At 41.6% G+C, this 24,933-nt stretch overlaps 1 protein-coding gene across 3 annotated transcripts; it reads right to left on the bottom strand.

The window, feature by feature from the left end:
* Nucleotides 1-407: 407 nt before the first annotated feature.
* On the bottom strand, nucleotides 408-24,335 carry LOC127623624 (G-protein coupled receptor 6-like). 3 transcript variants are annotated; one of them, XM_052098037.1, is made up of 2 exons: nucleotides 24,210-24,335; nucleotides 408-1,842 (listed from the first exon to the last, which is right to left on the bottom strand). In XM_052098037.1, the coding sequence occupies exon 2, from the start codon at nucleotides 1,825-1,827 to the stop codon at nucleotides 829-831; it is 999 nt and encodes a 332-aa protein (XP_051953997.1). In that variant the 5' UTR covers nucleotides 1,828-1,842; nucleotides 24,210-24,335; the 3' UTR covers nucleotides 408-828. The 3 variants fall into 3 exon arrangements, with proteins under 3 accessions (XP_051953997.1, XP_051953998.1, XP_051953999.1); XM_052098038.1 differs by lacking the exon at nucleotides 24,210-24,335 and adding an exon at nucleotides 10,441-11,030; XM_052098039.1 differs by lacking the exon at nucleotides 24,210-24,335 and adding an exon at nucleotides 2,829-2,995.
* Nucleotides 24,336-24,933: the final 598 nt, after the last annotated feature.

The raw sequence follows: 24,933 nt of genomic DNA, 5'->3' as shown, positions 1-24,933 counted from the left end.
AACTGATTATTTGCTGGTCAAAACTAGTTATTAACTGGCAAAAGCTGGTCATTAGATGGTTGCTCAGATAGAAAACCACCAAGTTCCAAAACTATTCAGGTTTAAGCTGTGATGTTTATGAACAACTGATTTCAAGCACCGCTTTGGAGACAGGCTATTTAAGTAATTACCAGAACTGGAATTTAATCAATGTGAATAAACGCCTAACATTGCAAATGATCTCTAATTATAGAGTGCACAAGAATCATTGTTCCATATAAAACCTAATAAAGTCTTTGAGAGCTTTGTGCAATGTGACATTAGAGAACAATATTCTCATTAATCAAGTAGGCAGAGCCTTGACAGCCACAATATCTGTTTGTTTGAGCAGTTTGGGACACTATTTATTTTCTCTTGTAGTGTTACATTTGTTCCACACACACATGCACTGATACTCTCATGCTCGCAAACACACATACACGTACCGACAGCAATGAATAAATCAGTTCAAGTGTACTTTAGAATGTATTTAAAATGTACAGTCAAGGACAACTTTACAAAATAGAAAACCCACCACACACAGAACTCTTCAAACACGTACAGTAGGCCTATACAATACTGCTTTGGCATCTAGAATTTTACAGTAAAGTGCAACATTTCGGTTATAAATAATATAAATATTCATTCTCGATGTGGGTTGTTGCGTGTGTCACAGGTTTGTGTTGTTCACAGCATTTTTTAGACATACTGGTCGCAGTCCAGAGTCTTTATAAAGTGCAATTGCGCAACAGACACTCAGAGCTTTTTACACGAACAGGCAACATGTAAAAAAGCACACGGGGAACGGATCTACACCTCACTGGGTGACCTGGAGCGATACGAGCCGCTGTTCTGAAAACAGCCGCAGAAGAGTATGTAGATGGAGCGTTGGATCTCTGTGTTCCGGTAGGCATAAATAATCGGATTGATCATGGAGTTGTAGGTGGCAGGGAGCAGCGTTGCGTACGTATATACCGGAGGATACTCGCGCTCCCCGACCAAACAGTATATGGCAAAGGGCAACCAGCTCGCCCCAAAGGTACCCAAGATGATGGCGAGCGTGGAGACGCCCTTCTTAGTGGCTACGTAGTGCGACGTGGTGAAAAAAGTTTGCTGGAGAGCGATCTGATGTGCGTGATGGCACACTATTTTACAGATCTTGAAGTAAAGACTGAGCATAAGAGCGAAAATGAAGAAGAACGATGTGGCGAGGAGGGTTAAGTTGGTGCGTTTTAGGGGCCGAACGATGCTGCAGGTGGACGCGTCGTCCAAGCAGTTCCATCCCAACACGGGAAGCAGCCCTAGGCAAAGAGACGCGCCCCACGTGCCCACCAACATCAAGTGCACGTAATGCAGCGTCTTTTCAGAGAAGTACGTCAAGGCATTGTAGAGGGACAGGTAGCGGTCGACCGTGATGGCGAGGAGGCTGCTGATGGAGGCGGTGAAGGAGGCCACCAGGAAGCCGACCGTGATAAGGCTGATGGTGTCAGAGGAGATCAGATACTGGAACATGAAGTTCAGAATTAATCCCACCCCGGCGAGAAGGTCAGCGGTGGCGAGGCTGCCGATCAGAACGAACATGGGGTTTCTCAACGTCGGCGAGTAGAAGATGATGGCCACCACGATGGCATTCTCACAGGCGATGATGGTACCGGAGAGGCACAACATGATGTCCCACGGGTTCACGTGGAACTCGAGGGCTGCTGTGGTGAGCGCGAGGCTCTCGTTGCCGTCGAAGGCTTCGGACTTCAACCACGACGCCAGTGGTAGTGCTCCACCGCTCTCGTTGGCCAATCTGCTCTCGTTCATGTCTCAGTGAGCAACCTGGAGAGATAAGAATGAGATGAGATCACATGTTGAAGGTTTTAGGGTATGACAAAAATGATTGTTGCATGTCTGTTTGATAGATCTCACACTTACAATAAGGTGTAAAACCTTAAACCAGATTCAATCGTACAAAGGGTTGCATGAACGAAATAAATGGGCATAACTTTGCATTTGAAAGACACCATCGGAGCTCTCCGAGAACTTCTTTTAGAAGCATTTTGTTTGTGCATAACCCTCTTTAAAAGTTCACATTTAAAACGCAAGGACTGATTTCAATGTATAATTTGGAAAAACTGCGATTACAGGAAACGAGGTCACCATGTTTATAGACTTTGAGCATTGATTTATGTTTCATTAATGTCCATTTCACATTTCAAATAAAAGGTAACCCCATTTTAAGAGGTTGAATAATATCATATATAATAAAAGCTCTGCTTTTAAGAAGTGTAATCGTATATTTGAGCATCTATTAACATATAAAGGGTTGCATGAGGGATAAACAACATTGCAAACACAAATCTCTGTATGGGAATATCTGCTGTTTGAACGCATGCTGCTGAAACAGAGAACTTTGCTTTTAGGCATCAATTTGAATTACAAAATTAGCATTTTGTTTTGGTGTGTGTGCAAAAGCATCATTTTAAAGGTGCCGTTTAAAAACACGCATTTCAGTTGATAGTCGATCAGTTTTGTACCTTCTCATGTGTGTAGAGGACGATAGAAACAGAAGAATAAACGATGTAATGATGTAGATAAATGTCTGTTTAATGGATTGCGCCCTCAAAATAAACTTTTGCATTGAAAGAGTAATAAACATCTGTTGTTTAGGAGAAACTGCCGCTCGAGAATCCGACCGGAGCTGTCCGTGGTGCTGAAACCGGCAACTTCGGTCTCGCGCATCAATATTCATTTCAGCGCGTTTTGTGCACAAACACCATTTAAAACGCGCATGCTCTCACTGACACGTGCAATCAATGCCGTACCTTTTCACTTCACATGGAGGAAACTGGAGCTGGTGAGACTTTTTTCCCCAAACAAACCGCTCAGACGATCTCAGCTGAATCCTTTACTCGTCTCTCGATTCCCGGACATGAGTGCCGGTGCTGCTGCGGTTCACGGGCGCCGGGAGAGGCATCGCGCGGGCGGTGTGAGTAAGCGAGTGAGTGAGTGACTGGCATGTGCGGGTCCGCGCGGGTGCTAATAAACCCTGATGACGTCAGCGAGACGTCGCCTGTCATCTGAGCGCTTCAGATCATGAGAGATGAAGAACAAACCCGATCTAACAGCTGAAGCACTCTCATTGATTCTGGAACAAAACGTCAAGTCCAATATTCGGGCACTTCAGTCACACTTGTGTTGGATATTAAAACAAGGGTACGTTATTTTAAAGAGGGCACAAGCACACATTTCAAGCAAGATATTTGACAGAAGGCCTGTTATAAATGCTGGTGTCATGAACTGACTTCAATATATCCACTAAAAATCAACAATACACCGGTTCATTAACAGTCATTGAGCAAATACTGATCAGAAACAAATGTTAAATCTGCAGATTGGATTGGACACTGCGTTAGATAACAAAAAATAAAACCAATTTACATTCAGACATTTTTTTCAATCAAGTGTGATTACAGTGAACAAACACATTTGGGGACTTTGTACGTGTTGGACTCGCTTATATTACAAATGCAGAACAATTTAATCAAAAAAAAATGCACAAATGTGTGTTCCAGTGAGACACTTCCAATGCAAGTCAATGGGGTTTAATCTGTAAACATTAAAATACTCACCGTTACAAAAGTATAGACACAAGACATAAACAATATGTGTGTTAACATGATTTTACTGTCATTAAATCACTTACTAACCACATCTGTGGAAAGATATGGCCAATTATACAACTCTGTTGCCATGACGACATGACACTGTAAACCCTTAAGGAAAGTCCTGTAATGCATAATCTTAAATACATTACCAAGATTGCAAAGTTTACATTAAACGTGCCAAAGGAGGACTCAATCTACTGACGTGAGAAATAACCGTGTATACATTCCAGAAGCATTTGACAGTGAAATTATTGTAAAACTTACAAAGCGTTCATGCCAAACTGGACATTAAAATGTCACTCCAGCTCAAAATACCATCTTAAGCCATCACAGCCCTTCCAAAGTACTTTAAGAGATTTAGAAAAATGATTGTAACACAGTTAAAGATGGGCAAGGAGGAGAGAGAACTGGCTTGTAAATATAAATGATAATTTAATTAAAGCACAAACATAAACACACACATGACGGACATGCCCGTAATTCTCTCTCTCTCGAACCGTCGTTACCGGCCGCCTTTATCCCTCGCGATCGCGATATTCCACCCCGGCCCCGCCCCCCTCCGCTCCACAATGATATCCAGTTATTCATTGTGTTTTGTTGACATCTGATACTTGCTGAAAACTCAAAGTTCTTAAATGGAACTTTGTTTAGAAATGCGTTTGCAATGTAACATTTTCTTATGTAATATGTTGAACTAAACGAATCATTTGAATATCCTCCCCTTTCTTAGACATCATTTTATTGGGGGTGTAGAGTTCAAGAACTCTTAATCTGCCCACAGGTGTTAAAATCACTTGATTTAGAGACAGAAGCTGATTCGGCGCTCCAGCTGGAGCGAGAGACCTTCACGTGTTACAGGAGAAAATGAAATGTCTGTATGTCACGCCCCATGAGGCGAATGTTCTGTTCTTTACCTGGACAGGTATCAGATCAGTCCAAACAGTAAAATGTCCACACTGCACATCTGTATGATTACAGCCCAAAAGAAAGAGCTTGTACTAGAGGTCTTTTGTCAGGCAATTTACAGGACGTTCGTTCCTATCAGAGGAAAGCCAAAGACTCTTTATATGTGCACACAGAGATCCAAGAAGTAATATCATACACATGTTGCTTGTAACTAATGATTCTGGTTGTAGTTAAATAAAACAGATTGACCAACAGAGATCTGAGAGTTTCAAGGTTTCTGGATGATTGGCAGGTTACATGATTTGTGAGTGGTTAGTGTGCCAAGCGTAGTCGCTTCTGGCCAGACCGTTGAGTAAAACAGCAAAGATCTGGACTATATTGGAAGAACCGCCCACTGAGACAGGAAGAGCCGTCTAACTGACATGTAACGTGATCAATAATCAGCTGGTTTTGTCATTATGTATCATTTAGGGCGGGTTTATCAGAGATATATCATTCCATAATAAGATACTTCAAACCGTAAGTCTGATTGATCAGCAAACAATAGTTGTATAAAACTGATGATCTAAAATGCATAATTGAATCTTCTCATGTTATCATGTAATAATTGTTATTTAAATTAGGGTGACAACATTCGATTGAAGGTATAAATGCATTCGAAATATAAACTAATAAAACTAGACATGAACTGTCCGAAAGAACCGATTCACTTAAATGATTTGGATTTTCCAGAACTACATTTGAGAGTAAGAGGAAGATTTATTAATCTGATTAATCCTTTAACTTCATTACTAGAGGTCGACCGATATATCGGTTTAAGGGATAAATCTGTGTCAATAGTTGCTTTTTGTAACTATCGGTTATTTGGGGCGGCTGTGGCTCAGGTGGTAGAGCGGGTTGGCTGCCAATCACAGGGTTGGTGGTTTGATTCCCGGCCCACATGACTCCACATGCCGTAGTGTCCTTGGGCAACACACTGAACCCCAAGTTGCTCCCAATGGCAGACTAGTGCCTTGCATGCAGCTCTGCCGCCATTGGTGTGTGAGAGAGTTTTTGTTATTTTCCTCGTGCAACCCAGCGTACACATGCGTGGACATTGTAGTTTGGCTTTGCTATACACAATGCATAATTTAAAAGAATTAAAACCAATTGCATACAGTTCACAAGACTGGCGCACCGCATCACGTGACGACAGCATGACGTCCATTTCTGTGAAACGCTTCTACGGCTCTCCACCAACAAAAGTGCCTCTGCTAAGAAACCTCTTTCAGTTTTTTTATTGAAACGTGTTTGGTTGTAAAGAGTAGCGTCTCTAATTTCGATTGATATGCTGCTTTTAAAAATGTATTCATTTGTCATGCATCAGCGTGCTAATAAACATGATGTCCACATACAGGGACGCCGCTGACCATATTGATGCCCTATGCAGAGTTCCAGGTGGACAAGGGGGTCATCTGTGAGCGTGGAGCGATCGTCTGTGTTCCGGGATTTCGGGTCCTTAAATAACGTATAATGTACGAGTAAGGGCAGCCAGTGGACTTTCTGGTGCCCCCTTAGGGAGTTGGTGCCCTATGCAGACTGCGTAGTATGCTTATAGGGAACGGCGGTACTGTCCACATATTTTTTATTTTATCATCACTGTACAACACGGTTCTATTCATTAACATTAATAAATACGTTCTTATATATTCTGTGCATTATCACATTGAGATTAATCTGATAATGTTGCTTTAAAAGGCTTTATATGGAGTTATATAACAATAATGTGCACTTCACTGTTCTGAGGCCAGTGCAGACAGACAGCACACTGGAGGTTAAGTCATGAACTACATAGGGAGCATCCTATAGCTCTCCTATAACTGTTCTGAGACCAGTGCAGACAGACAGCACACTGGAGGTTAAGTCATGAACTACATAGGGAGCATCCTATAGCTCTCCTATAACTGTTCTGAGACCAGTGCAGACAGACAGCACACTGGAGGTTAAGTCGTGCACTAAATAGGGAGCAAGGGAGCATCCTATAGCTCTCCTATAACTGTTCTGAGACCAGTGCAGACAGACAGCACACTGGAGGTTAAGTCATGCACTAAATAGGGAGCAAGGGAGCATCCTATAGCTCTCCTATAACTGTTCTGAGACCAGTGCAGACAGACAGCACACTGGAGGTTAAGTCATGCACTAAATAGGGAGCAAGGGAGCATCCTATAGCTCTCCTATAACTGTTCTGAGACCAGTGCAGACAGACAGCACACTGGAGGTTAAGTCGTGCACTAAATAGGGAGCAAGGGAGCATCCTATAGCTCTCCTATAACTGTTCTGAGACCAGTGCAGACAGACAGCACACTGGAGGTTAAGTCGTGCACTAAATAGGGAGCAAGGGAGCATCCTATAGCTCTCCTATAACTGTTCTGAGACCAGTGCAGACAGACAGCACACTGGAGGTTAAGTCATGCACTAAATAGGGAGCAAGGGAGCATCCTATAGCTCTCCTATAACTGTTCTGAGACCAGTGCAGACAGACAGCACACTGGAGGTTAAGTCATGCACTAAATAGGGAGCAAGGGAGCATCCTATAGCTCTCCTATAACTGTTCTGAGACCAGTGCAGACAGACAGCACACTGGAGGTTAAGTCGTGCACTAAATAGGGAGCAAGGGAGCATCCTATAGCTCTCCTATAACTGTTCTGAGACCAGTGCAGACAGACAGCACACTGGAGGTTAAGTCGTGCACTAAATAGGGAGCAAGGGAGCATCCTATAGCTCTCCTATAACTGTTCTGAGACCAGTGCAGACAGACAGCACACTGGAGGTTAAGTCATGCACTAAATAGGGAGCAAGGGAGCATCCTATAGCTCTCCTATAACTGTTCTGAGACCAGTGCAGACAGACAGCACACTGGAGGTTAAATCATGCACTAAATAGGGAGCAAGGGAGCATCCTATAGCTCTCCTATAACTGTTCTGAGACCAGTGCAGACAGACAGCACACTGGAGGTTAAGTCATGCACTAAATAGGGAGCAAGGGAGCATCCTATAGCTCTCCTATAACTGTTCTGAGACCAGTGCAGACAGACAGCACACTGGAGGTTAAGTCATGCACTAAATAGAGAGCAAGGGAGCATCCTATAGCTCTCCTATAACTGTTCTGAGATCAGTGCAGACAGACAGCACACTGGAGGTTAAGTCATGCACTAAATCTTGTAGTGTTTATGTCTGTGTCCGTTATAGTAAAAAACAAACTACTGGAAAAGCTGTCACGCTACTGAGAAATGTAAAGTTGGTAGCATGTTACAAAGTCAGTATCACCTTTTATTTTGTTATTTTTAAATTTTCTCTTCCCTGTTTGGAACGCCCAATTCCCAAGTCCTCGTGGTGGCATAGTGACTCGCCTCAATCTGGGTGGCGGAGGACGAATCTTGACTTGTTGAGCGCGTTACCACGGAGACTTAGCACGTAGCGCGTGTGGAGGCTTCACGATATTCTCTGTGGCATCCACGCATAACTCACCACACACCCCACCGAGAGCGAGAACCACATTATAGCGACCACGAGGAGGTTACCCCATGTGACTCTACCCTCCCTAGCAACCGGGCCAATTTGGTTGCTAAGGAGACCTGACTGGAGTCACTCAGCACACCCTGGATACATACTCGCAACTCCAGGTGTGATAGTCAGCATCTTTACCACCTGAGCTACCCGGGCCCCTTATTTTGTTCATGATAATGATCGGCTGACTGCACATTCTCAGTTACAAACCTGATTGTTTTTGTATCAGGCTCAATTGAGTTTTTTATTATTATTTAGCTCAGTTGTATCTGGATGCACTCTGCCGGTCTGCTGTGGTGCATTTGAATCAAGATGACTAACCGTCGTTGGTAACCGGCTACTGTAAAGCTCACCCAAATAACCGGTTACTCAGGTGGGTCTCTGAGTGTCTTTCGATCTGTTTTTCTCCCGGTATCCTAGAAACCAGCACGGCTACATGCACTGACTCACAGCTGAAAAAAGGCGAGTGATTCTAACAATGTAAACAGAAAAAAAGAGGAAGGGTGGGAATGACAGAATGAAAATAAACTTGTGTTTATGAGACAGGATCACTAAATGAAGTGAAGAGAAAATGAAATCCGCCAAACCTCACAGCTACAGACTGAAGTGTACTTTAAACCCACATGTGTAAGATAATGCATTTATTCTGCCAATCTGGTTCATGCTTTCCACCTAGGCGAAAAAAAAAACCCACTGACACACACTGAAACCCGAGTCATATCTAGAGACCAGAAAATCATAGAGACTTGGGGTGGACTCTTTTGAATTTGCCAGTAAACAATCACCTAACAACCACACAGAACACCCTAGCAACTGCATAGCAATGTATTAAAACACTAAGAATACCTCAGCAACCAAACAGCAATGCCTTGGCAACCAACCAGAGCACTCTTGCATAGTGGAGGTGACTTTTGCACAGGTAAGCACCACTCAAATATGCATCAGAAAATGCAGCATAAACACACACACACACACACACACTCACACACACACACACACATACATACACACACACACACACACACATACATACACACACACACACACACACACACACACACATACACACACACATACACACACACACACATACATATACACACACACACACATACACACACACACACACTCACACATACATACATACACACACACACACACACACACATATACACACACACACACACACACACACACACATACATACACACACACACACACACACATACACACATACATACACACACACACACACACACACATACACACATACACACACACACACACACACACACACACACACATACACACATACACACACACACACACATTCTGAAGACTAAATGGAGCAGTTTTGCACACAGCAGGACACAAGTCATAAGATGAACAGCAGAATGTAAAACCTGAAGCAAGAGAAGAGATGCAGTGGAAACTATGGAGATAAAAACATGTAATGATTCTCGAGTAGACGGTTTTAAACTGAACACAGCAGGATGGAGAAACACAGACAGACACAAAAGCTTCATGTGTCTCAGAAACGGCGAGATAATTCAATAACTTTCATCTTTAAATGAAAATGTAGCAGCTGCGAGTACAGTTACTGCACAACAGCCGTTTCGTTACACTGAAAAAATACAATAATAAAACTGAATATTCGATTTCAATCTTTGTGAGAGTAGAAAGAAAAAAGGTCCACAGTTCTAGACAAAGCCAGCAGACACTTCAAGACTTTCGACCCTTTGAACTTGTTAAACAGATTCGGCTCAGAGTTCAGTAGACTCGTTTTTACACTCTATAGACCCACGAGTGACAGCCGTGACCTACTCCAGCAGTCTCAGAGTGAAACATGCATGCACACATTTTTATACTTTTCATCCAGGTCTCACTATTGTCCATTTGAGATTGATAGAGCTTTAAATAGCCGATAATCATCAGCACTTTACTGTGTGAGTGAGCGTGCGCACATGTGCGAGTTCCACCTGCTGTAGCCGCGTGTTTCTCGTTTCTACAGTGATGAATGCACGGGACTCACGTGGCACAGGGCGCTCGAGATGCAGAGAGAGAGACAGAGAGAGAGACAGAGACAGACACAGAGACAGAGAGAGAGACAGAGACAGAGACAGAGACAGAGAGAGACACTCTAGATATATAAACCAATGACATTAGCTGACAATAAACTAAACTGGACATTGAATGAAACGGAGAGTAAAATGTATTTATTTTGCCCCATATAAAGTTTTTCTGTTAATCACAAGTAACATATTTCTTAAAACACCCTTAATAATCTGCATTTATTCATATAAAAAAAAGCACATAACTGGTAATCTGGTACTCAGAAGGTCGCTGGTTCGATCCCCACAGTCACCACCATTGTGTCCTTGAGTAAGGCACTTAACTCCAGGTTGCTCTGGGGGGATTGTCCCTGTACGGCGGGTTCCTGGTAGCTTCATGTTTAAGTCTTTTGCAGTTAATTTGCGCCTTTTCTTCTCCATGCGTTTTCTGCGCCCTAGATCCTAGTTGGTCACGCCTCCATAGTTTAGCCATTTCAAGAGTGTTGCATCCACCTGAAAGGCATTTTACAATATTTGACTTTTCAGTCTCAGTTAAATCTCTTTTTTGGCCCATTTTACATGAACGTCAATCACATTTGAACACATTTTCTGGGCCCCCAAGGGCCATTCACAAATACTGATTTGTAAAAATCATTTGTTTTAGACTAGTGTCTTTATAAAGTAGCATAAAAACACATCAAAGATGAGGATCACTGAAATATACGGATTGAAATCTCCACTGGAGGGGTTTCACCAAACAACGCACTCAAACACAGGCCACGGGGCATGTGGCGTTCCAGCGACTCTCAGAGGTACATTATGCATTTCGTATTTCTTCTCGACGCATATCGATTAACCCCAAGATGTGACTAATGTGTTAAACAGTGACAGCACGCGCCTTGGCCTGCACAAAATTACACTGTAATTACAGTGTAGCAGGTGATGAATTTGACATTTAAATATTTCATGAGTTATAGCGTCTTGTCGCGGCCGTTGAGTTCATTTATAGCAGCGTATGCACGAGACAAATGAGCATGTGACACGTGCACTCATGATATGGCTGGATGGCACCATAACAACCAGCACCAGGCGCTGAAATCTCACAGATGATAAATGGCTGTGGCGTGCATGGTGTGGAATCAGTGATGATGCTCAGTGAGAGAGAGAGACATACAGTACATCTAAACAGAGTCGAAGATTGCTTATCTGTTTCATTCTGATACACGACTAGCATACGTCATGCCAAGGACATCAGAAGTCTAAAAAACACTGAGAGTCAAACTCAACATGTACTCTACAACAGTTGCTATTAACTGCTGTCAAAACGATCTATGCTGGTGCATCGAGGTTAACCAATCATAACAGAGGTCATGTAAATACAAAAGGTTTATAGCTACAGTAGCAAAAGCAGAATAATAAGGTTCAAGGAAATGGTCATGAGAAACTACTTGACTGACACTAAAAGTGAACATCAGGGAAAATTAATAAAATGCTAATAACGATTAGCATGTGATGACCCCTTAGTTACTAGAATGATGATAATAGATAATAGGGTCAATGACAAATAAGGTCATCTGAGAAGATTGAAATGAGAAAACGTTTAAAAGCTAGTTTAAAACACATGTGTAAGTATGCATGAATGTCCATGTTGGTTTCATAAAATTTGCAAAAACTTTTTATAACTTTTGCAAAAAATATGGTTTAATGACATATAGACTTCATAGACTTCAATGTATTCTGCAGCGCTGACACGAGTCATGTGATGACCATTTACACGTATAAATGTCACTCGCTTCATAGACTTCAATGTATTCTGCAGCGCTGACACGAGTCATGTGATGACCATTTACACGTATAAATATCACTCTCTTCATAGACTTCAATGTATTCTGCAGCGCTGACACGAGTCATGTGATGACCATTTACACGTATAAATATCACTCTCTTCATAGACTTCAATGTATTCTGCAGCGCTGACGCGAGTCATGTGATGACCCTTTACTCGTATAAATATCACTCACTTCATAGACTTCAATGTATTCTGCAGCGCTGACATGAGTCATGTGATGACCATTTACACGTATAAATGTCACTCGCTTCATAGACTTCAATGTGTTCTGCAGTGCTGGCACGAGTCATGTGATGACCCTTTACATGTATAAATATCACTCACTTCATAGACTTCAATGTATTCTGCAGTGCTGGCACGAGTCATGTGATGACCCTTTACATGTATAAATATCACTCACTTCATAGACTTCAATGTGTTCTGCAGTGCTGGCACGAGTCATGTGATGACCCTTTACATGTATAAATATCACTCACTTCATAGACTTCAATGTATTCTGCTGCACTGACGCGAGTCATGTGATGACCCTTTACATGTATAAATATCACTCACTTCATAGACTTCAATGTGTTCTGCAGCGCTGACACGAATCATGTGATGACCCTTTACACGTATAAATATCACTCACTTCATAGACTTCAATGTATTCTGCAGCGCTGACACGAATCATGTGATGACCCTTTACACGTATAAATATCACTTCATAGACTTCAATGTATTCTGCAGCACTGACGCGAGTCATGTGATGACCCTTTACTCGTATAAATATCACTCACTTCATAGACTTCAATGTGTTCTGCAGCGCTGACACGAGTCATGTGATGACCATTTACACGTATAAATGTCACTCGCTTCATAGACTTCAATGTAATCTGCAGCGCTGACACGAGTCATGTGATGACCATTTACACGTATAAATGTCACTCACTTCATAGACTTCAATGTGTTCTGCAGTGCTGACGCGAGTCATGTGATGACCATTTACTCGTATAAATATCACTTCATAGACTTCAGTGTATTCTGCAGTGCTGACGCGAGTCATGTGATGACCATTTACTCGTATAAATATCACTCACTTCATAGACTTCAATGTGTTCTGCGCGCTGACGCGAGTCATGTGATGACCCTTTACACGTATAAATGTCACTCGCTTCATAGACTTCAATGTAATCTGCAGCGCTGACGCGAGTCATGTGATGACCATTTACACGTATAAATGTCACTCGCTTCATAGACTTCAATGTATTCTGCAGCACTGACGCGAGTCATGTGATGACCCTTTACTCGTATAAATATCACTCACTTCATAGACTTCAATGTGTTCTGCAGCACTGACGCGAGTCATGTGATGACCCTTTACACGTATAAATATCACTCACTTCATAGACTTCAATGTGTTCTGCAGCACTGACGCGAGTCATGTGATGACCCTTTACTCGTATAAATATCACTCACTTCATAGACTTCAATGTAATCTGCAGCGCTGACGCGAGTCATGTGATGACCATTTACACGTATAAATGTCACTCGCTTCATAGACTTCAATGTATTCTGCAGCACTGACGCGAGTCATGTGATGACCCTTTACACGTATAAATATCACTCACTTCATAGACTTCAATGTGTTCTGCAGCACTGACGCGAGTCATGTGATGACCCTTTACTCGTATAAATATCACTCGCTTCATAGACTTCAATGTAATCTGCAGCGCTGACACGAGTCATGTGATGACCATTTACACGTATAAATGTCACTCGCTTCATAGACTTCAATGTATTCTGCAGCACTGACACGAGTCATGTGATGACCCTTTACTCGTATAAATATCACTCACTTCATAGACTTCAATGTGTTCTGCAGCACTGACACGAGTCATGTGATGACCATTTACACGTATAAATGTCACTCGCTTCATAGACTTCAATGTAATCTGCAGCGCTGACACGAGTCATGTGATGACCATTTACACGTATAAATGTCACTCACTTCATAGACTTCAATGTATTCTGCAGCACTGACGCGAGTCATGTGATGACCCTTTACACGTATAAATATCACTCACTTCATAGACTTCAATGTGTTCTGCAGCACTGACGCGAGTCATGTGATGACCCTTTACACGTATAAATATCACTCACTTCATAGACTTCAATGTGTTCTGCAGCACTGACGCGAGTCATGTGATGACCCTTTACACGTATAAATATCACTCACTTCATAGACTTCAATGTATTCTGCAGCACTGACACGAGTCATGTGATGACCCTTTACACGTATAAATATCACTCACTTCATAGACATCAATGTGTTCTGCAGCACTGACACGAGTCATGTGATGACCCTTTACTCGTATAAATGTCACTCGCTTCATAGACTTCAATGTAATCTGCAGCACTGACACGAGTCATGTGATGACCATTTACACGTATAAATGTCACTCGCTTCATAGACTTCAATGTGTTCTGCAGCGCTGACAAGTGTCATGTGATGACCCTTTACTCGTATAAATATCACTCACTTCATAGACTTCAATGTGTTCTGCAGCACTGACACGAGTCATGTGATGACCATTTACACGTATAAATGTCACTCGCTTCATAGACTTCAATGTAATCTGCAGCGCTGACGCGAGTCATGTGATGACCCTTTACACGTATAAATATCACTCGCTTCATAGACTTCAATGTATTCTGCAGCGCTGACGCGAGTCATGTGATGACCCTTTACACGTATAAATATCACTCACTTCATAGACATCAATGTGTTCTGCAGCACTGACACGAGTCATGTGATGACCCTTTACACGTATAAATATCACTCACTTCATAGACTTCAATGTATTCTGCAGCACTGACGCGAGTCATGTGATGACCCTTTACACGTATAAATATCACTCGCTTCATAGTCTTCAATGTGTTCTGCAGCGCTGACGCGAGTCATGTGATGACCCTTTACACGTATAAATATCACTCACTTCATAGACTTCAATGTAATCTGCAGCGCTGACACGAGTCATGTGATGACCCTTTACACGTATAAATATCACTCGCTTCATAGTCTTCAATGTGTTCTGCAGCACTGACGCGAGTCATGTGATGACCCTTTACTCGTATAAATATCACTCACTTCATAGACTTCAATGTAATCTGCAGTGCTGACGCGAGTCATGTGATGACCCTTTACTCGTATAAATATCACTCACTTCATAGACTTCAATGTAATCTGCAGCGCTGACACGAGTCATGTGATGACCCTTTACACGTATAAATATCACTCGCTTCATAGTCTTCAATGTGTTCTGCAGTGCTGACGCGAGTCATGTGATGACCCTTTACTCGTATAAATATCACTCACTTCATAGACTTCAATGTATTCTGCAGCGCTGACGCGATTCATGTGATGACCCTTTACACGTATAAATATCACTCGCTTCATAGACTTCAATGTAATCTGCAGTGCTGACACGAATCATGTGATGACCCTTTACACGTATAAATATCACTCGCTTCATAGACTTCAATGTATTCTGCAGCGCTGACGCGATTCATGTGATGACCCTTTACACGTATAAATATCACTCGCTTCATAGACTTCAATGTATTCTGCAGCGCTGACGCGATTCATGTGATGACCCTTTACACGTATAAATATCACTCGCTTCATAGACTTCAATGTATTCTGCAGCGCTGACGCGATTCATGTGATGACCCTTTACACGTATAAATATCACTCGCTTCATAGACTTCAATGTGTTCTGCAGCGCTGACGCGAGTCATGTGATGACCCTTTACTCGTATAAATATCACTCACTTCATAGACTTCAATGTATTCTGCAGCGCTGACGCGAGTCATGTGATGACCCTTTACTCGTATAAATATCACTCACTTCATAGACTTCAATGTATTCTGCAGCACTGACGCGAGTCATGTGATGACCCTTTACACGTATAAATATCACTCACTTCATAGACTTCAATGTATTCTGCAGCACTGACGCGAGTCATGTGATGACCCTTTACACGTATAAATATCACTCACTTCATAGACTTCAATGTATTCTGCAGCGCTGACGCGAGTCATGTGATGACCCTTTACACGTATAAATATCACTCACTTCATAGACTTCAATGTATTCTGCAGCGCTGACACGAGTCATGTGATGACCCTTTACTCGTATAAATATCACTCACTTCATAGACTTCAATGTATTCTGCAGCACTGACGCGAGTCATGTGATGACCCTTTACACGTATAAATATCACTCACTTCATAGACTTCAATGTATTCTGCAGCGCTGACGCGAGTCATGTGATGACCCTTTACACGTATAAATATCACTCACTTCATAGACTTCAATGTATTCTGCAGCGCTGACACGAGTCATGTGATGACCCTTTACTCGTATAAATATCACTCACTTCATAGACTTCAATGTATTCTGCAGCACTGACGCGAGTCATGTGATGACCCTTTACACGTATAAATATCACTCACTTCATAGACTTCAATGTATTCTGCAGCGCTGACACGAGTCATGTGATGACCCTTTACTCGTATAAATATCACTCACTTCATAGACTTCAATGTAATCTGCAGCGCTGACGCGAGTCATGTGATGACCCTTTACTCGTATAAATATCACTCACTTCTGCATATTAATCATTGATCTTCATAATAAGAAAAGTGACCGATTATGGTTTCAAAATGGCAAATTTCTCTGAAAGGTGAGGGGTTTGGATCCTTGAAATTAGAATTTTTTTCATGCATTTATTTATTTTGTGTAATTTGATAGTTTTCCATGGCACACTAGTGTGCAGCACAGTGGTTGGGAAACGTTGGGTTTCACCACATGACTTTGATTTAGTGGACAAAATGATTCCAAATATTAATCATATTTTAAAACACAATTGTTCCACTGCTTATTAAAAAAATATTATAAAAGATTATTCCAAACTACTTCTGCCAAGATTAAGATTTTAATGAGACTTTATTTAATTTGGTTAAATTAAATTTTATATAATTTATATTTTCAGATGACGACAGCACAAAACATTTTTCAGAAAAATATCCAAATAACTTTGTATTCAGTAACTGAAAATATGTTCATCATAGTAGAGGTGTAATTCAAGCAACTGTTTTGTGTGAATTCCCTTTTCAAAATATCTTTGAATAAATTATCTGATCCGAAAAACAAAAACAAAAGTGAGTTCCACGTCATTGACCCAACGGACATTATCCAAACATGTTGCACAACTGGAAATAAAACCGCATTAATTCACTCACAAATGAAGCCAATTTAATACACAGCTGCCAGTGTGTGTGTGTGTGTGTGTGTGTGTGTGGTGTGTGTGTGTGTGTGTGTGTGTGTGTGTGTGTGTGTGTGTGTGTGTTTGTGTGTGTGTGTGTGTGTGTGTATAAACGGGAGGCCGACACCTGAGAAACAGATTCGGTGGCACACATTTATCCTGCCATGGCAACAGGTCACTATGACACTGTGACAAACAATCTGAGGATTTTAGTGAGAGCTGCGTGAAGACTTTATAAATTAATCTGTGTTAGTGAAGGCGTCTTACAAGTCTAGTACACACTGATTAATACCACATCCGTTGGTTTATACCTATACACAACATCCACATTTACACACCATTGACGCCTGTTGGGTAATTAGCAGGGATGGGCATTTTGGTCATTTTGTCAACTCGAGTACTTGAAGCATGACTTGTACTTGTGTGTGTGTGTGTGCGTGCTTCTCATATTCTCATCACTCACATTTATCTCAGAATTTGAAACTTCATACAAGGAAAACTGCCACGGAACGCCACTTTATGTTGGACTTACAACTTGGAAACTCGTGCGGAAATCTTCAGCTCTTATTTCGCAGAGATGCAGGTGTGTCACGCAAACATGTCGGCACTGAGGGAGATTTACAGTCAGTTATAAACCCTCACTGTTATTAAATAACATATTTTAATGAGTCAAAATTTCTACATTATTTGACAAAATGTGTGCAGAGATGGATGATCAAAACATGGTGGATTAAACGTTCTTTTGATGATCGTAAACTTGTAGAACAAACGCTAACATCGCAGCATCATTTCTCTGTTTGGTTACTATGGGACGTCTCTGTTGTCAATCAAGGTACAGCTGAAAATCACAACGTAATCAATCTCCCTGTTTGTGTATAGTTTCAGGTAGTTGTAACTGAGATTTCAAATTCAGTGCAAACAAAGTTCTGTCTGTGTATAGCACCTGCCTACAGAAACTGTCAGAATGTATTGCAGCTTTACATTGAAGGATGAGGAAGTTAAAACAATATTGGACTCAACAGCAAACCTGCAGCTATCTGCACAGTACTGTTGCTCATTTCACAAGAGAAGTGAGAAAGGACAAGATGAGACGAGGAGAGGAGAAGAGCAAGAACACACGAGATGAGAAGATTCGAAACAAGAAGAGATATGATAACAGAAGATTTGAGAAGAGAATAAACAAGATGATAACACAAGAGTTAAGATGAGAAGTCTTGAGATGAGAAGAGACAACAACAGAAAAGAAGATTTTAAATTAAAAGAGGTGCGATAGGGAAAAGATTTGAAACAAGAAAAGACTAGATGAAAAGTGAAGATATAGGATGAGAAGAGAAGACATAAGACCAAAATAGATGAGATGAGAAAAGAGGATGAGATGAATGAAATTTTTAGATGAGAAGAGGTTAAATGAGAACATTTGAGACCATGAGTGAAAATGATAAGAGATTATTTGAGATGAGACGAGACAAGATGAGAAGATTTGAGATGAGAAGAGACTAAAATTAGAACATTTGAGGGCATGAGAGAAAATGAGAAGAGATGATTTGAGATGAGATGAGATGAGAAGAGAAGAGATGGGGAGAAGATTTGAGATGAGAAGAAAAGAAAAGCCAAGGGACCAGATGAAAATCGATACTGAGAAGAACATTTGAGATTTCAGAACATGTGAGATTAGATGAAAATAAAAGAAGAGCTCTTCACTCCAGTATTCATGTTATTCATTAAAGTTCTCAGAGTGCACTCGCTCTGACTCACTCATTCATTCATCTTTCAGCCATTATAATTCCAATCCTTCCATCCCTCCGTTTTCCCCTTCAATCCCTCTTTCAGTGTCTCTCAAGGCAAATAAATCCAAATGGCCTTGTTGGCATGGAAACATGGCAGAAACCTTGAGTCATGCACGTGGGTCGAGGGCTTGTGGAGACACAAAAGCCTGCGAGTCTGTGAGAGCGTGTGCTTTAATACTGTACATTAGAAAGAGCATCCAATATGAAGAGAAATATTGTGCATCATCCACTTAATGTTCATAAACATCAGAGATATCATTAATACTCAACGGAAAAACTCCAGAACAGCCTATCTGAACTAATGCCATGACGGCATCCATATCACCATATCGGCAGCCATATCACCCTGCAGCTCTTGCCTGGTTGCCCACTAAAGCTAAGTAGGGTTGAGTCTGGCCAGTACCTGGATGGGAGAACTCCTGGGGAAAACCAAGGTTGCTGCTGGAAGTGGTATTAGGGAGGCCAGCAGGGGGTGTTCACCCTACGGTCTGTGTGGGTCCTAATGCCCCAGTATAGTGACGGGACACTATACTGTAAAAAGGCACTGTCCTTCGGATGAGATGTTAAACCGAGGTCCTGACTCTCTGTGGTCATTAAAAATCTCACGACACTTCTTGTAATGAGTAGGGGTGTAACCCTTGTGTCCTGTCCAAATTCCCCCATTGGCCCCTATCTACCATGGCCTTGTATTAATCTCCATCCCTAAATTGGCTACATCACTCTACTCTCTCCTCCCCACCAATAGCTGGTGGGTGTTCTGGTGCACTATGGCTGCCGTTGCATCCTCATCCCTATGCTATGTAAAGCGCTTTGAGTGCCTAGAAAAGTGCTATATAAATGTAAGGAATTATTATTATGACTAAAACCACCTAGATTATATTAATATATAAAGTGTTTAAGAGTCGTAGATGGTATAAAAAAGTAGCCAACGCAATATAGCATAAGGATAGGCTAAGCATTGTTTTTACGCATGCCGTAACATCGTGGACAGTCGGGAGCTAAAGCCTTTCAAAGTATATCCTTTTGAATGCGAGCACACCCGAAAACGTTCGACATGGACTGTTCGCTTATCTAGAAAAGTAAGTCTGCTCGTGGACAGTCTGTATGTATTGTAGTGATGGCACAACTTGCCTCAAGCGCACGGTGCGCCAGACGTGCCAGCATCATTCGTACACTACAAATATGAATTATTAAGGGTATAAAAGAGTGCACTCTATAGGCAATTAATTGTTGATTGATTACACACAACATAGTAAAATGTATAGGCAATATGGAACGATTTCGGACACTTATGTCATGCTCTCAGATTATTCTCTTTCTCATCCACAAAGTAGAGAATTGTGGAATAACTGTGTTTTCTCAGGTCAAGGTAACATCAGCTACAGTGCTGCGCAGTGAGGGCTTCTCATCACATTCACAGCGGATAACTTCATAAAGAACGGATCAAGGCGTATTGTTCAGCGAGGGCATATGCGGCCAGGTATACACTCACTCAAAAGCCCATTAAAACAGCCTCGACTATCTTAGAGATTACATTGTACTTATTACCAGCGAATGAAGGGACAAGAGAGATGTGAAACCAGTGGCAGAGGTTCAAAAAGAATGTTTAATGAATAAAGCGAAAGTGTTATAACGTCTGCTTCTCATTACCACAACACATAAAACACTCTGAGTGAGATGGCGAGTCCAGGTTTCCATGTTTGAACTTATGCTCTTTCTGATGTATTCAGACCCCTTCATTATTTTCACATTTTTGTTATGATGCAGACGTATGTTAAAATGCTTTGAATTGTTTATTTACATTTTGCCAAAAAAAAAACAAAAAAAAATTGAAATATCATATTGGCATAAGTATTCAGACCCTTAACCTTGCCAGCGATTACTGCCTCGAGTGTTTTTGGGTTTGATGCGACCAGCTTTGCTACACCTGGATTTGGGGATTTTCTGCCATTCTTCTCTGCAGATCTTCTCAAGCTCTGTCAGGTTGGATGGGGACCATCTGTGAACATTTTCAGGTCTCTCCAGAGATGTTCGATTGGGTTCATGCTAGGCTCTGGCTGGGACACTCACAGAGTTGTCCTGAAGCCACTCTTGCATTGTTTTGGCTGTGTGCTTGGGGTAATTGTCCCATTGAAAGGTGAACCTTCGGCCCAGTCTGAGGCCCTGAGTGCCGTTCATCTTTCCTTCAACCCTGACCAGTCCCCAAGTCCCCGCTGCTAAAAAACACCCTCACAGCATGATGCCACCACCACCTTTCTTCACCGTTAGGATGGTTTTGAGCAGGTGATGAATGGTGCCTGGTTTCCTCCAGACATGACACTTGGAATTGAGGCCAAACAGTTCAATCTTCCTCTCATCAAACCAGAGAATCTTGTTTCTCACAGTCTGAGAGTCCTTTAGGTGCTTTTTAATGTGTCTTTCACTGAGGAGAGGCGTCCGTCTGGCCACTCTGCCATAAAGCCCAGATCGGTGGAGTGTTGCAGTGATGGTCGTCCTTCTGCAAGTTTCTCCCGTCTCCACACATGATCTCTGGAGCTCAACCAGAGTGACCATGGGGTTCTTGGTCACCTCTCTTACCAAGGCTCTTCTCCCCCGATTGCTCAGCTCTTGGAAGAGTCCTGACTGTTCCAAACTTTTAAGAATTATGGAGCCCACTGTGCACTTGGGAACCTTCAATGCAGGCGAATATTTTTTGAAGCCTTCCCCAGATCTGTGCCTCATTATTTTATATATATTCTTGGGTACAACGAATATTGTTTCAAAATTTTTAAATAAAATGGTTTATTTTGTTTACATTATTTATATTTCATTTAACAGTCATAATTTTGAAGCTGTAAGTGTTGCAGTAAGAAGAAATTAAGCAGAATATTCATTAAAATATCTCAAATAAAACATGATTAAATAAGCATGATAAAACACAAGTATATACATAGATATACACTGGTGGCCAAAAGTTTCGAATAATGTACATATTTTGCTCTTATGGAAAGAAATTGGTACTTTTATTCACCAAAGTGGCATTCAACGGATCACAATGTATCAGTCGGGACATTAATAACGTGATAAATTACTATTAATCTTCAGAACTTCTTAAACTACTTCAAAGAGTTCTCATCAAAACATCCTCCATGTGCAGCGACGACAGATTTACAGATCCGTGTTATTCTAGCGGTCAGTATGTCCAGATACTCAGGTGACCTTTCACCCCACACTTCCTGTAGCACTTGACCTTTCACCCCATACTTATTGTAGCACTTGACCTTTCACCCCACACTTACTGTAGCACTTGACCTTTCACCCCACACTTCCTGTAGCACTTGCCCTTTCACCCCACACTTCCTGTAGCACTTGCCCTTTCACCCCACACTTCCTGTAGCACGTGACCTTTCACCCCACACTTCCTGTAGCACTTGCCATAGATGTGTCTGTCTTGTCGGGCACTTCTCACGCACCTTACAGTCTAGCTGATCCCACAAAAGCTCAATGGGGTTTATATCCGTAACACTCTTTTCCAATTATCTGTTGTCCAATGTCTGTTTCTTTGCCCACTCAAACCTTTTCTTTTTGTTTTTCTGTTTCAAAAGTGCCTTTTTCTTTGCAGTTCTTCCCATAAGAGTCTTCTCTTTACTGTTGTACATGAAACTGGTGTTGAGCAGGTAGAATTCAATGAAGCTGTCAGCGGAGGACATGTGAGGCGTTTATTTCTCAAACTAGAGACTCTGATGTACTTATCCTCTTTTTTAGTTGCACATCTGGTCTTCCACATCTCTTTCTGTCCTTGTTAGAGACAGTTGTGCTTTGTAGACTGTAGTTACACCTTTGGATGAAATCTGCCATTTCTTGGCAATTTCAAGCATTGTATCGCCTTCATTCCTCAACAATGATTGACTGATGAGTTTCTAGAGAAAGCTGTTTCTTTTTTGCCATTTTTGACCGAATATTGAGCTTAAGACAAACGACAATATTGGAGTTATTTTGTCAAATAAAGTGCTGCATCACAGATGTGAGATATTGGTTAAATATAATACAATTACTATTGATGTATTATTATTATTAGTAGTAGTAGTATTACAGTGAATATCACAAAAGTATAGAGTTGTGATATATTTCAGTTGTACTTTCTGTTGCTTTTATTTTGGTGGAAGCTTTTATTTTGAAGCCCTTTCTGTTTCTGTGTGTTTATGACGGTAGTTTTTCACTTCTAGAAAAGCAGGTCGCTAAATGACTCAAAGTGATTATTAAACAGCAAAAAGCTGCCATTGAGTTAAATGAACATGTAGTCTGTATGTGCAACATGCTTCAAAGTGAACTAGCGCTCTGCTCGCTGTCATCTGCTACAAACAGACCAGACGATGCTCATGATGGTGTTTTCACACATTTAAAAGTGCCCACATTTGAAATGCGAAGGACATGCAGACTATATATTTATCTGATTAAATTGCAGCCTTTGTGGTTCCACAGAGGTGGTAAAAGACGCTGGCTACCACCCCTGGAGTTCGCTAATTCGATTCCCGGGGGATGCTGAGTGATTCCAGCCAGGTCTCCTAAGCAACCAAATTGGCCCGGTTGCTAGGGAGCGTAGAGTCATATGGGGTAACCTCCTCGTGGTCGCTATAATATGGTTGATTCTTGGTGGGGCTTGTGGTGAGTTGTGTGTGGATGCCGCGGTGGATGGCGTGAAGCTTCCACATGCGCTATGTCTCCATGGCAACGCGCTCCACAAGCCGAGTGATAAGATGCACGGATTGACGTCTCAGACGCAAAGGCAACTGAGGTTCGTCCTCCCCCACCCGGATTGAGGAGAATCACTACGTGACCACGAGGACTTACAGCGCATTGGTAATTGGGCATTCCACATTGGGAGAAATAATAAATAATAATAATAATAATAATTTGTCCGCTAAATGTGTGACACACATCAGATTGTGTTGTTGTATTGAAGCATTTTTACAACCCTACTTTTTTCTGACTTCTACACAAATTTGGATTATAAATGCAAAATATCTATATCGATTTCTGAGATGACATTTGAGATGCATTTCTGATGAGTGCAGAATTCTGGATAAGACTAGATAACAAAATGTTTTTATTACCTCGTGTGTGCGAACACTGTTGGTCGGCTCGGACAGTTTGATTGGTGTAGAGCACTCGGAGGTGGTTCCATCGTCTTAGCAATCTTCCTCAGAGTCATCCTCCAAGCTGCTGGAGATCTGCTCTTCAGTGGGAGGAGGAGGAGCGCTGGTGGCCATCTTCCTCCGTAATATTGCTTCTTATTTACTCTAATTATTACTGAAGAGACACACTCCGCAAGAGAACATCAATTCTGAACGTTCAACCACACAAAACCGCTTTAACTTGGTGGGAGTGCTTGCACTATCTATGGGTGTATGCGCACAAACTGTGGGTGTTTTGTATGTAAATGAAGTGGCGCGAAGCATAATTAGCTACTTTTTGAGAAATAGGTCATTGCGCATTTCAAGACGTTTCAGAAGCACTCATCAATATGATTAATAATACTTACATTCTCTATATTTAATGGAGCCTACAAAACCTAACGAGAGCCACATTGACACTTTGTCCACCCGATTTCGCCAAACCCACTTGCGCCTAGACTTAGTGCATGCTTGCACGAAAATACCAAACGTAGCTAGCCTAAGTGCTCTTGCTAGTGCAATAAAAATAGGGCCCTAAACATCTCTGAATTGTGTTAGATTGATTCTTACAACCAGACAAAATTTGCCAATAGGGAAACTAATAAATAAAACTTAATATAATGTATATGAGTGTTGCTCATGAGCACAATGTTGATGGGTCGCT

This window comes from Xyrauchen texanus, chromosome 30 (genome assembly GCF_025860055.1).
Source record: "Xyrauchen texanus isolate HMW12.3.18 chromosome 30, RBS_HiC_50CHRs, whole genome shotgun sequence".
NCBI classification, from domain to species: Eukaryota; Metazoa; Chordata; class Actinopteri; order Cypriniformes; family Catostomidae; genus Xyrauchen; species Xyrauchen texanus.
This window is presented reverse-complemented; position numbering and strand designations above follow the sequence as displayed.

What these genes read in the sequence shown, in the direction of transcription:
- LOC127623624 (XM_052098037.1), bottom strand. Translation starts at nt 1,827, where the DNA reads ATGAACGAGAGCAGATTGGCCAACGAGAGCGGTGGAGCACTACCACTG.